Source organism: Pantherophis guttatus, chromosome 1 (assembly GCF_059756535.1).
Source record: "Pantherophis guttatus breed Tessera chromosome 1, ASM5975653v1, whole genome shotgun sequence".
Taxonomy (NCBI): Eukaryota; Metazoa; Chordata; class Lepidosauria; order Squamata; family Colubridae; genus Pantherophis; species Pantherophis guttatus.
The window spans coordinates 260,077,588-260,090,668 of record NC_142063.1 but is presented as its reverse complement, the minus strand read 5'-3'; the positions used below and the strand labels follow the sequence as shown (position 1 = coordinate 260,090,668).

At 38.5% G+C, this 13,081-nt stretch overlaps 1 protein-coding gene and 1 long non-coding RNA gene across 4 annotated transcripts in view; one reads left to right on the top strand and one right to left on the bottom strand.

Moving 5' to 3' along the window:
* The window catches only part of LOC117666319 (uncharacterized), a 17,676-nt gene extending 12,309 nt beyond the window's left edge, over positions 1-5,367 (top strand). The window contains exon 2 of the long non-coding RNA XR_004591725.3: positions 5,149-5,367. This is a non-coding gene — a long non-coding RNA (uncharacterized LOC117666319). The remainder of the gene's footprint in view (positions 1-5,148) is intronic.
* ABRACL (ABRA C-terminal like) lies at positions 5,267-13,081 on the bottom strand. 3 transcript variants are annotated; one of them, XM_034418919.3, is made up of 3 exons: positions 12,975-13,081; positions 9,783-9,849; positions 5,267-7,127 (listed from the first exon to the last, which is right to left on the bottom strand). In XM_034418919.3, the coding sequence occupies exons 2-3, from the start codon at positions 9,841-9,843 to the stop codon at positions 6,943-6,945; spliced, it is 246 nt and encodes an 81-aa protein (XP_034274810.1). In that variant the 5' UTR covers positions 9,844-9,849; positions 12,975-13,081; the 3' UTR covers positions 5,267-6,942. The 3 variants fall into 3 exon arrangements, with proteins under 3 accessions (XP_034274810.1, XP_034274809.1, XP_034274811.1); XM_034418918.3 differs by lacking the exon at positions 12,975-13,081 and adding an exon at positions 12,632-12,801; XM_034418920.3 differs by lacking the exon at positions 12,975-13,081 and adding an exon at positions 10,637-10,656.

Below are 13,081 nucleotides of genomic sequence, written 5' to 3'. Positions count from 1 at the left end.
TCATCTGAAGAGTTTGAGACTTCTTTCTCACTTTCTTCGTCTGATAGTGTTTTTCGCGCCAGAAATTTTGAACTGAGCGTTTTGATTGGCTCTGCTCCATTCTCTTTTGAAGTTCGTTGAAACCAAGATGGCTGCCATTCAAAATTTCGCGCGGGATCACATCTTTTCTTTTTAACAACTATTTTCTCAGTAGTCATCTCACTTACGATTTTTTGATCTTTGGGTTTTTCTTTAATGACGTTTTTCTCTCTCGCTGCTCCGCTGTTCTTCAGCATCTCCTGGAGGTCCGCGATGAGACTTTCATCATTCTTTTGGCTTTTTAGTATCTTTAATATCTCTGACCTGAGTTCGTTATTTTCTATTTCGATTTCTTTCTGGTCATTATTTTCACTCATTAGTTCTTCTTCTTCAGTGGTGTATTCTTCGGATTCTCTCGAAATCGCATTGGTGGATTCGTTGATCATCTCTTGATCAGTTTCTATTTCTTTGCTGTAGGCCCTGGTGTTGGGCCTATCTTTCTTGGACATTTTTAATTACTTATTGAGTCAATTAACCATCCTCTGCTACCAGCTTGTTGCAATATTTTCAGGATCAGACTCAATAAAGATAATAGAAGTTAAAGCTTTAAATATATTTCTTTTTAATTATGATAGGCATTCTATATTCACTGAATATTCGAGGTAGAAGCGACGAGAATGGTGAGGGTGGCTCCTTATATATACAAGGGGTGGAGCTAGGAATGGGAGTGGTAAGTTATGAATACATTAAAGTCCAAAGAATAAGTTAACCTCTGATGTTCCATATATACATTATTTACACATTGGAGAATAAGGCATTTACATCTGACAGTCTGTTTATCTCTTTATTTATTGTTTGTACTGTCTAATTTTAATTTATATTATTATTATTTTTAATTCAAAGGATATTTCTGCTGTTCTGAATAGCATGTGAACTAAATCTTTTTATCAGTAGGGTTATGTATGGATTACAGATCATTATACTCTTCATTAGTCTTTATAATGCATTTACTATGTTTTCACATCAATCTTTTACAACAAACCTATGATTTTTCTCCTGCAGTTGTGCTGCTTTAGTGCTGTATCCAAGTCCACTGCCCACATAAAGCCAGTACATGAGTTTGTCCTCTAGAACTAAGCACTGTTGTTCATTCAGAATAACACTCTGTGACTCAACACAGACGTACATAATTCTGAATTATTGGACGAAAAAAGCTCTAGAACAACCTGTAAAAATCCCTTCAAACTGGTTATTTGGGAAATGCCTACAAATTTAGGAGGCCCCATGCAGAGTCAAAGCTTTGTATCTGTTGCTGAATAATTTCTTAAATATTTATATTAAAAGATCACAACAGGGGTTTATACATAGATATGGGTAAGGAATGAAATTTTCATGTATATAAAGGAGGCTTAAGGCTTTTTCTCCCTAATCCTATGAATTTTATTTATCTGTATTATTTGTGGTGGGAATTTGTAGTGATTGAAAAGCCTTTGTCTTTTCTATTTGGTTTTCTTTCTTTATTCAGCAAGTGATCCGGTTCCTGGATAGAAATTGGTTAATTTATATGAATTTATGTCCTGCCCAACTCCCTAAACTCAGAGCAGTTTACAATAAAATTAAAAGCCTATATTTGCAGGTGTAATAGCTTTATATATAAAGATGTGTGAAAGAGTATATATCTACATGTATATTAAATGTCAGTGCAATAAAAATAATAGCCCAATGCCATACAGTCATAATATTAAATGCCCACTGCCAGATGCCTGGTGCCACAGAACTGTTTTCATGCCTCTGTGAAAATCAAATAAAGAGAGTACCTGACAGACCTCTTGAGGGCAAAGTGTTCCATAGCAGGAGCCACTTTAAAAAAATTAATCTGCCTTTGTAGCCTTATGCCTTTGATCTCTTGACCAGGCAAGGCTATAAGTACCCCGTCCCTTCTTGTTTACAGAAGGCAGATCCCCTTGGAAAAAGATGGACCATAAGGTATCCCAGAGCCAAGCCCTACACTTAAAACCAATTGTAACATCTCATTCCTTGAATCAGATGTTTGTTTGATAGTTAATGCAACAACTAAAGAATTGGTGCTATATTCGGTGCTAGCTTTAAGCTAAGGCAGAGTGGGCACTAGCCTTAGGTGCCGAAACCTAGGCACCGTCCGGCTGAATCATTCTAAAAATGCAAATCAGTACAAGGTGGCACCTCAGTCAGTGTGGCCTAGGGTTCCATATGCCCTTGAGCCAGTGGTGAAATTCAATTTTTTTTTACTACTGGTTCTGTGGGCGTGGCTTGGTGGGCATGGCAGGGGAAGGATATTGCAAAATCTCCATTCCCACCCCACTCCAGGGGAAAGATACTGCAAAATTCCCATTCCCATCCCACTCTGGGACCAGCCAGAGGTGGTATTTGCCAGTTCTCCGAACTACTCAAAATTTCCGCTGCCGGTTCTCCAGAACCTGCTGGATTTCACCCCTGCCTTGAGCTACCACTGGTTATATTGCAGTTGTTGCTCCCATCTGTTAATAGACACCTTTTCTATCAGGTTCAGGTTATGAGAAGTCTTCAGAAATAGCCTCATTTGCAACATGTTACTTTATTCTAAATGTGTGATGAGGGCCAATGCTGGCAGATATATGTAGTTTGTGTAGACAAGACTTTTCCAGAATCCTTAAATTGACAGTTTTTCTTAGGGTATTTTAATGCTAAAATATGCCTGGAAAACACAGCTCTTGGTTGCATTTCTGGGCTTTGATTTGTATTCCAACTCATTGCTGTATTTTCAGTAAAATATTTGCTGAAATATTTTTCATAGCACTAGATGAGAATGTCCCAAAGGTGCTTTTTCAAGATTTTCCAATTAACTGGACTTTCTGGTTTTTCTTTGAAGACATTTTGCTTCTCATCAGTGGTGAAATGTACAATTTGTTACTACCGGTTCTGTGGGCATGGCTTGGTGGGGGTGGTGGTAATGTGACTGGGTAGACGTGGCCAACTTTTTTTTTTTTTTTTACTTTTAAAAGCATTTTTTCTACATCCTTAAATAAACTGATAAACTGAGTAGTGCAAATGGAGCCTTCTTGGAACTGGACATAGATGATATTGTATCCTTCCCCCTCTGTTGAGAATGAGTTGTTCAATTTTGACATAGATAGCCACTTTGAGCCGTCTTCCAAACCAGCAGTCCTGTCTGTCCAGAATGTGGACTTTGCTGTCTTCAAAAGAGTGGCCTTTGTCTTTTAAATGCAGATGGACTGCTGAATCTTGTCTTGATAGGTTTGTTCTCCTGTGTTGTGCCATGCGTTCATGAAGTAGTTTTTTTGTTTCTCCAATGTACAGATCTGCACAAGACACACTGCATTGTACTGCATATACCATGTTCTCAGTTTGTGTCTGGGTGTTTATCCTTGCAGTGGACAAGCTTCTGCTTTGTGTATTCTGCAGTTTAAAGTGTGCACATATGTTAGTTTGGTTGAAGATCCTCCTGAGCTTTTCAGATGTTCCTGCAAATCAAAACATCTTCAGATATTCCTGAGAAGCGAAATGTCTTCAAAGAAAAATGAAAAAGTCCAGTTGCCTCTTGATAAAGCACTTTTGAGACAACCATGACCTGGATGACTGAGAATCTCCATAGACAACTAGATGAGAATGGATTTCCACACCAGTTTTAATTTTGGTTTAACTTGTAAAGCCAGTTTTGCTTAATTTGATGAGCTGTGACTGATAAAAATTGGGCTGTAAATTCATCCAGATTTATTAAAATGTTAAGTAACTTTGACCACACCACCTTCTTAATTTAATCAGAAACATTGTTGTTATTTGCAAGGGGAGAAAAGTGGGCAGTCTGGATTTCGATCAAGATGGGGACCAAGGGCTAGACCTCCTTTCCTGTCTGTTATATTAGCTTGACTCTTTAATAATGCAAATGTTAAAAATGTGAATAGGCTCACTTTTGGAAATGTTTTTACCTACCATCTGTACAGGTAGTCTTTGACTTACAACTTGTCATAACATTTGTTCAGTTATGACAAGTTTCAGAGGCTGAAAAAAAAACAAGGCATAGAGCTCAACCAAGAACCTGTTGCTAAAGTTCACCTCTGAGAACAGCTGATTGGGGTCATTCCAGGAGGCTGATCCACCCCAATCAGCTTTTTTCTTATTTTCCTCCCCAAAAACTAAGGTGCGTCTTATAGTCCGAAAAATACAGTATATTGTTCCAGCTTACTATATTTGGTTCCCAAGTCTCAGTTGTTGTTAGAATTATATCCAACATTTTCTTCATGCACTCAAGGCAGCATACATAATACTTCCATTTTTCCACAAAACAACTGTTCTTTGAAGTGTGTTGAGTTGAGAGAAAATCATTTGTTTCCCAGTAAACTTCCTTGACTAAGGATGGAATCTGAGCCTTCCCTGCACCAAGCCAACATTTGAGGTCCTACACTATAAACCTCTCAAGTAATATTTGGCAGCGCTATGGTTCAATTTATGTTTCATATTAATCCATAATTACACTTCTGGAATTTTGTTCTTTGGGGATTTTTTTATCTATTTTCTAAAGTAAAATTGAAACGACCATAAATCATAAGAAAATCCATATACTGTACAATTATTTTGAAGAATGAGAAATGATTAAGATCTTAAAATTTTAGAAATGTGTCCTTTGAACATAAACTTTAATGAAGAATCTTTCATCTTTAAACCTCTAGCATTTTAGTCAACCAGGTGTCAGTTAATTCAAAGACATGAGTTTCCATAGGAAATTAACTTGTTTTGAAATTAGACATACCTTTTTTCAGATGCACTGCTTCCTTGTTTATCTGCCTTGTTTATCCAGAATTCACACTGTAAACTTCCAAAACATTTCCAACTATTTTAAGACATATTGAAAGTTCAATTGCTTTTCTTTTGTGGTAAGTAATGTCCTTAATCTTGAATCATAACTTTAATATGATCACTCCTAACATAGAATGCATTATTTAAACTAATATGTAAATCATTCCAGAGATGAAAATACTGTTATCAAATTCCTTCATAAGCATCAAAGCAACATTTTAGATTAAGTACCATTGCTTTCCTATTCTCCACCATCACTATAACAAATTATGTTTTCTTTTTCTTGGAATGCTTCAGTGCTTCTTGATGAAGTTAATACAAGTGTGTACAGAATTGGCAAAGAGGATCCTTACAAAATAAGAATTCCAGTGCTCAGGTGAGCTACTCCACACTTCAAGAAACAAACAACACTAGCGAGAATTGGAAATATTTATTTACCAAAAATATGTATTTGAGACCAAATTTTCTTGGTGTACATGAAATGTTTATTTAATTAAAGGCATTTTTTTCACAGAATGATATGGCTAAAAATAATTCCCACATTTTTATTTATTGATGAAGTATTTTACTTTGAAGCCCTTTAGGGACTTCTAAGGAAGACCAGCTAGCCACTGTATCAATTAGACACAAAAGGATCATGCAAAGAATAGAATAGAATGCATAGAATAAGAGCTAAAAAACAATGTATTATGACACCATTGTTGCCATTTAAACAGTCTTTAATTCTCAAGTATTGGGTAGGAGTGGAGAGGGAAGAGGAGAAAGAATTGATTTGCTAATTTCCTAGATGAATTATAATAATGAGAAGTGCACTTCAATCATCTTGTAAAAAACTAAAAGAATGGACCTTTGTGAGATAGTCTTGTACAATTCTACCAATTTTGCATGTTCATGTCCTCTATGAGGCAATCTTCCTGTTCTTCTCATTTTATGTCATATTCTATTTTTCAAGTGTTCCTTCCCTGATGCCTGCCAGAAAGGGTTCAGGTGAGCATTTCTCACACCCTATTCCACTTCTTTCTCAAACCGACCAAATAGAAAAAGAATGAACTTGTGTTAACAGCAGTTTGGATAATACTTAGTGCTTTCTAAAGTGATCTACAGAGTTTGTTTAAGGTACACCCATTTCCCAGAAGGGCATCATCAACAAGTAATAGACATAGAGAAACTGGAATCTGAGAAATAGAAGGACTGTCCTCCCACTTCTCTAACTTTACCCTGAGAAAAGGAATATTATATGAATTAGACACAAATGGTCTTTTGAGATTCTCAAATTTGTGGGAGGCGAAACTGGATGGACAATTTCTCAACAGCAAGACTCCCATTTAGCAATGAAATACTGCCAAAGAAAATATCCGAATATCCTTTTGAGTATTTCCTCAGAATTTAATCTATGTCTGATTTGCTGATAGCTGGAGAAATTATTGTAATAATAAAAGACAAAATACTTTGTCTTGGTCACTTTATAACTAAGTGAAAAATAACACACTAATGACACATTTCTCTTACATTATTTTCTTCTTTGAAATGATTTCCATAACATTCTCTCCTTCATCAATGAGAATACACTAAAAAAAATGCAAGAGAATTCCTCTGCCTGCCATTGCTTTTATAACTTTCCAGTTACTCCGAAGTATCACAGTTCAGAAAGTGTCACATGAAAAACCTATGTTTCAAGCATTGCATAAAAAGACCATATCAAATATTCAGTTTCAGATGAAACTACCAGCTTGAATGCTTCATTTGGCCGGAATAATTTTTGATTCTTGCAAAGAAATCACAGAATCCCCATAAATTGGAAGTTTGTAGCAAGGTTTAGGTTGTTGATATTGATAATTTGTAAGGAATTCCAGAGTTCAACAACATTTCAGACATATGAGACTGTAATTTCCAAATCCCACCCCCCGCCAAAAAAAGGCCCAACAAACTATGTAGCAGGGGTTTCAGAAAAGAATTTTTTAAAAGGCCTTCGGAGAATTTTTTTTATATAATTCTATAAAGATAAATAGGAAGATATACTTTCAATCAAATGCATCTTGATCTGAGTTACATATAGATACCTAATGAAAATGCCATTTGCTAGGAAAGTAACTAATCCTGCAATAACAAGATATCAACATTGTCATGAACTCCTTGCAAAAGCAGTTCGCCAGGATAATTAACTATCTTCCGTCGTTTTGCAGCTTTCAGGGTTCCCACCAAAGCCTCAAAAAGATTGGCACATTTCTCATCCGCAAACAGCACTCCAAACTTCACACTCAAAGTCCCATCAGGATCTGGACAAAAGAAAGTATGAGGATGAAATGACATATTAACATTTTAGCTCCCAATAAGTCTTTGGACCTAGAGATTTTCAAGGTTTCTAATTTCATTTAATAAGGTTATCGTAGCCGTAGCCAAATTCATCACAATGTAAATGTGAAAATATGACCAATATTTTAACTTTTAAACATAACATATATTCAGAGGCACAAATCAGTAAAAATTATTATTAAATTCAAATCCATTACATCAAATAGTAAACTATATTAAATGAGTAATCTCTGCAACATTATTTTAGATTTGCTGACACTGCTGAAAAAGGTATCAAAAATGTTTAACTTATGGTTGGAAAAAATACACATTTTAATACTTTTTAAAAAGTTAATCTTCCATTTTTACATTTTTAATCACTGAAAATTATATACTGAATAATAATCATATGAAAATCTGGTATCATTTAGGCCCAAAGTAACTCAAGGTAGTTATGATGAATACTGACTGCCTTCATATTAGCCATGGTTTGTTGAATAAACCACAACTAAATGAGATTCCCTACATGTTAAATTATAAAAATATTTTACAAATAGCAATTTGCATGATATACTAAGCTGAAAGCAACAAAAAATCCCTTATTTTTTAACGTGCTGTGATTAGTGAACATGAATATCACCTGAAATTAAAGTCAATGGGGAAAAAATAAGACTGCATTTAAACGCCCTTTCCAAAAAGGCACACTAGTATAGTGAATTTACAGACAGCTACTTAGGTTAGAGTCCTTAGATTAAAACCTAAACTTACAGTAGCAGTCTGAACTGGAACCAAAATGCACATAAGAATCCAGTTTTATTTTAAAAGTGGGAAAATTATGAAAAAATTCCAGTGACTTAACTGGGAATCAAATATAGTTTTGGTCTGTTACATAAACTGTTACCTAATTAATATTCAACGAGTAAACAAAGATAACCTGATGTATCAACCTAGACATCACGTCTCGCTGTTGCCAAGTTTCTACAAGCAAGTAGACATCCCCTCAGAAGAGATTGTTGTTTTCCATTAAATGATTGTCTATGTCACAAGTAAAGTTTGCATTAGTAGCTATGAGCGTATGGGAAACTTGGCACCAGTTTTCCAAGGGGGGCCCTTGAAAGAAAATTGGCAGTCTGGTTATTCTATATAATGCTATTAGAACTAGAGATGCATGCTGTTATCTTAAATAATCTGGGGTCTCCCATGCTGTTCTTATTATCTATTTAGTAATCAATATTTATATCCTGTTGGTGTTGGAGAAGTCCTCTGGACTTGGATAGCTAAGAACAAACGATCATCAAACCAATCAACTCAGGGCTCTCATGGGTTTCAAATTATCCCACTTTGGATACATTATGTGAAGACATAGCTCTCTAGATAAGTCTTTAATATTGGGAAAGATAGAAATAAAGACAGAAAGAGGATGGCTTAATTAAAGTGGTCATAAATGCACTACTGAAAGACCAGAACCACCAGAGAGCATATGACGGCCGTGGCCAGGGGGGCTTTCTATCAGGTTCGCCTGATACGCCAGTTGCGTCCCTTTCTGGATCGGGACTCCTTATGCACGGTCACTCATGCCCTCGTTACTTCCCGCCTGGACTACTGTAATGCTCTCTACATAGGGCTCCCCTTGAGGAGCACCCGGAGGCTCCAACTGGTCCAGAATGCAGTCGTGCGGGTCATTATGGGGGCGACATGGCGCCCCCATGAAACACCTGCGCGAGCTGCACTGGCTTCTGGTGGCCTTCCGGGTGGCTTCAAGGTTTTGGTTCTCATCTTTAAAGCGCTCCATGGCTTAGGGCCTGGGTATCTACGAGACCACCTTCTGTCACCGATAACCTCCCACCGGCCAATACGCTCCCACAGAGAGGGTCTCCTCAGGGTGCCGTCGGTCAAGCAATGTCGACTGGCAACCCCCAGGGGGAGAGCCTTCTCTGTGGGGGCACCCGCCCTCTGGAACGAGCTACCCCCAGGGATACGACTGATCCCGGACCTCCGTACTTTCCGCCGGGCTCTGAAGACTTTCTTGTTTCAGCAAGCCGGGCTGGCTTAAAATTTTAATTGATTAATTTTATGGGTAATGAGGTTTTCAAATTGGGACGCCAAAGTGATTTAATTATTTTTAAAGTATTTTAATTTTCATAATGTATGTATTTTAATCTTGGCTGTTCACTGCCCTGAGTCCTTCGGGAGAAGGGCAGTATAAAAATTTAATAAATACTAATACTAATACAGATTGGGAACAGGAGAAAATATAGTCATTAAGAATTGACACCAACTTGATAGTACATAAACAATAATTTATATTCTGTAACAAATTTATCAGACTGGCTTGAAGCAAAGGCTTAACTACTTCCTTAAACATTTGAACTGTTGCCAGAAGTTTATTTAACTCTTTATTGATTTTCATCCAATATACTCCATGTTTTAAGAACAAAATCTTGTATCTTGAGTTTTATTCCTTACTTTTTAAAATGGGGCTTTTTCTGCAGGTGTTTCCTACATTGCAGATTTTCCCCAATACAGTGCCTTCTGGAAATATTAGACCAATATACATTGGAAATTATGTCAGTTGTATTCTAGCACATTTGGAGTCTATTAATTTTATATTCCATCTACAGCCATTTAATCATACTTACTTTTGGTCCCCAGCCGTCGAATTTCTTCAACTAACAGGTTGATTTCATGTTCAACATTCATTGTAACCTACAAATAAATTATTGTTGCCTTATAAATTTGTTCCTTTGTGTTTTCTTTCATATTCAAAACAAGTACTGAGATTTTAAAAGAAGTTTCATGTGCACTTAGGGACACAATAAATGCATGTTGGGGAGGGGTCCTTTTTATCAGTTCACATTCTCAAAGCGACAGTTATCTTCCTTGTTAAGTGGCTTATGTATTTGCAAGTCAGATACATTGCTACACATTCTGCAAAGGAACGTCTTAAAGTGCATGTGCTACCTGTATATGTAAGGAATTTACTGTTAAAAATCCTAGCATTTAAAATGCCTTTATATTACAAAATGTAGCAAAAGGGGCTGTTCTGTACATGAATAGTATAACAATTATTTAAAGTATTACATTTCTCTGGAAACCACATGATTCTGCATTTAAGGTAATTCTTTCCTTCCCTCCTTTGCGCCTTGCCCCTCTCCCCCCCCCTTAAATGGAATTTGCCAAAAAAAAAAAAAAACCTTAGCTGCCTCTTTTGCTGTTTGCAGACCAAATCTAAGATTATTTTTCTACTTTAAAGTATAACTCATTTGAAAAAAAGAACTACGTACCTTACTTTTCATATTATACACTAAATTACCAGTACAAATGCAGAATTTCAACATAATTTCACCATGATGAAACATAACTCGAAAAGCTGCCACTCCTTTTAACTAGCTTTCTTCAACAGACTTCTACAGTAGTCCTTGATTTACAACAATTGGCACCAGAATTTCAGTTGCTAAATGGTTGTTAAGTGAGTCATGCCTGATTTTATTACCTTTTTGCCATGAACGTTAAACAAATCACTGCAGTTGTTAAGCGAAGAATGCAGTCAGTAAGCTAATCTGGCTTCCCCCATTGACTATGCTTATCGGAAGCCAGTTGGGAAGGCTGCAAACAGCAAACACATGACCCTGGGATGCTGCAACCATTGTAAATAATGCCAGTTGCCAAGCACTCTAATTTTGATCTTGTGACCATGGGAAGGCTGCAAAGTTCATAAGTACAAGTTGCAACTTACTTTTTTCACTGCAGTTGTAACTTCCAATGGTTGCTAAACAAATGGCTATAGGTTGAGACTACAGGTTAACAGTTTTGTAAACCTATTAATAAGGCCCATCTCAAAAGTGGTATAATATCATAAACAAATTGGTATCTACCATGGCATCCAGACTCTGCCAAAGTACCACCTCTTCAAAATCTTCTACATCAAACGACATTGCAAGATAGCGTTGCATTTATATAAACTAGTTCAAGCTAATAGGATTTATTTATTTTTTTGCTAACCAATGGCAATTCCCTGACAGACTACACAAAATCTGTGCAGGAATCTACCCACATAAGAGAACTGCGCCTGCTTCATCTTGCAGCAGTTATCTTCAGAAAATGTCAATATTAATCAGAAAAGGTGCAACCAGACCCCACCAGATTTTTGGCTGTCAGTTTAACACATCTCTCCTACAAGTCTTTTTCACTAAAACCAACAAAGAGTTGGTCTCTTTTAAAAAAATGTCCCAACATTTAAATTTTATATTCATGTCTAATGAGAAGTTCATTAAGTTTGATGGGACTTAAACCTAAGAAACTTGCATGACTATAGCCCAGGCAGGCAAACTCCTATAGTTCCACACAAAGTACGGGATGTTATTAACACAGTGAACAAACATGTTTCCGTTCACTTCAAAGAGCAGAGATGAGGAAGCAGGTGATAATTACTTAAGTGTGCATATTATTTCAAACGTTCAGGAAATGTTTTTTGTTTACCTTTTCAAAAAGTTACAGAGCAAGTGTAACTGAATCCTGAACTCAAGATGCTTCCTTCTCCCAAATGAATAAGAATGGCAAGCAACAGTATGCAAGTACCTGATTAATTTTCAGTAGCCTTTTACATTTATTACAGGAGAGAAAGGAACCTGGGACTTTTCATTGGCTTCGTGGCTTGAGAGTATATTCATTTCTGATTTCTTTTGTTTGCAGCTAGGATAGGAGCAGCATAGTGAGTAATTTCCTTTCTGGTGCAACGCATACCCTAATTTGGTCATATGTGTTTGTGTGCGAGCGAGTCTCACAACTCAGGCAATTTTCTAGATAAGATTTCATAAGTGATTTGCCATTGCCTGCTTCCTAGGGCTGAGAGTGAATGACTGGCCCAAGAGCACCTAGTTGGCTTCATACCCAAGGCAGGACTAAACTGGTCTTCAGCCTGCCGCTTTAACGGCTGTATGGCTTTAATGTGGTATGGGGAGTTTCTGTATTCAGCAAATAAAAGCTTTCAACAAGTTGAAGGTCTTCCTCTGCACCTTTCTCGCTTTACGTTCCCTTCCTGGAGCTTGGCAAAACAAGCGTCCACCTGTTCCTCTGCGCCCCTCGGCTTTCCCGCACCCAGAGATGGGGAGAGGCTGGCAGACAGAGAAGGCAGGCAAAGGAAACGAGCCGCGGGAGGGGAAACGCAATTTGCAAAGGAGCGGGGAGCGCGAACCCTTTGCGTAAAGGCGACTGGCGGGGCTAAGAAAGCGAAAGGGGCGCAGGTACAGCGGCTGGGCAAGCAGTGGGATAAATAACCCCATCCCCAAAAGCAAGGCTGCTTCTCCGGCAGCGCGTGTCTCGTCGGCTCTGTAGGGCTCCCATCCCAGCTGTAAGCAATACAGCGTCTAGGGCTGGCAGCTCTCCCGCTGGCCAATTGCGCAAAAAGCAGAATTATCAGCCGCGCTGCCGGTTGCTACTGGTTCTTTGCGCCCGCCTGGGACAAAGCCCCCCCCCTCCCCTCGCCCACCAGCAAAGTGGACTCTCTCCCAGAGAGAAGCCTTCTCGGAGCCGAGGACTTTCCCCTCCAAGGTGGATTCTCCTGCCTTGCCCTTTCCATCCGCGTGGAGGATCACATGGCGCCGGCGCGGAAGTGCAGGCTGCCGCCGCCGCCTCGTCTTCTCTTCCCCGCCGCCTGACAAAGAGCCTCGCTCAGACCCCGGCTGGGAAACGAGACTTTTAACTCCGCGGCTCCCCGCAGTCAGCTGCATGGGGGCAACCGCTGCGATTTTTGCCCTGCCGTCCTCCTCCCGCGCGTCGGTCGCCTGACTGTGTGGATGCCCACTCCAGCTCACCTCGATAGGCTGACTTACCTCTAGAGTAGAGAAGGAGCGGCGTTCAAAGCAAAGTGCCGGAGGAAGTGTGGCTTTGAAAGAGTGTCAGGAGGAGGAAATCTGTGACCAACCTCTCCCCCCCCCAC

What these genes read in the sequence shown, in the direction of transcription:
- ABRACL (XM_034418918.3), bottom strand. Translation starts at nt 12,721, where the DNA reads ATGGAAAGGGCAAGGCAGGAGAATCCACCTTGGAGGGGAAAGTCCTCG. An exon ending in GGAGAGAGTCCACTTTGCTG is followed by an intron (nt 9,850 to 12,631) that starts GTGGGCGAGGGG and finishes ATTTATTTGTAG; the next exon opens with GTTACAATGAATGTTGAACA. An exon ending in TCGACGGCTGGGGACCAAAA is followed by an intron (nt 7,128 to 9,782) that starts GTAAGTATGATT and finishes TCTTTTGTCCAG; the next exon opens with ATCCTGATGGGACTTTGAGT.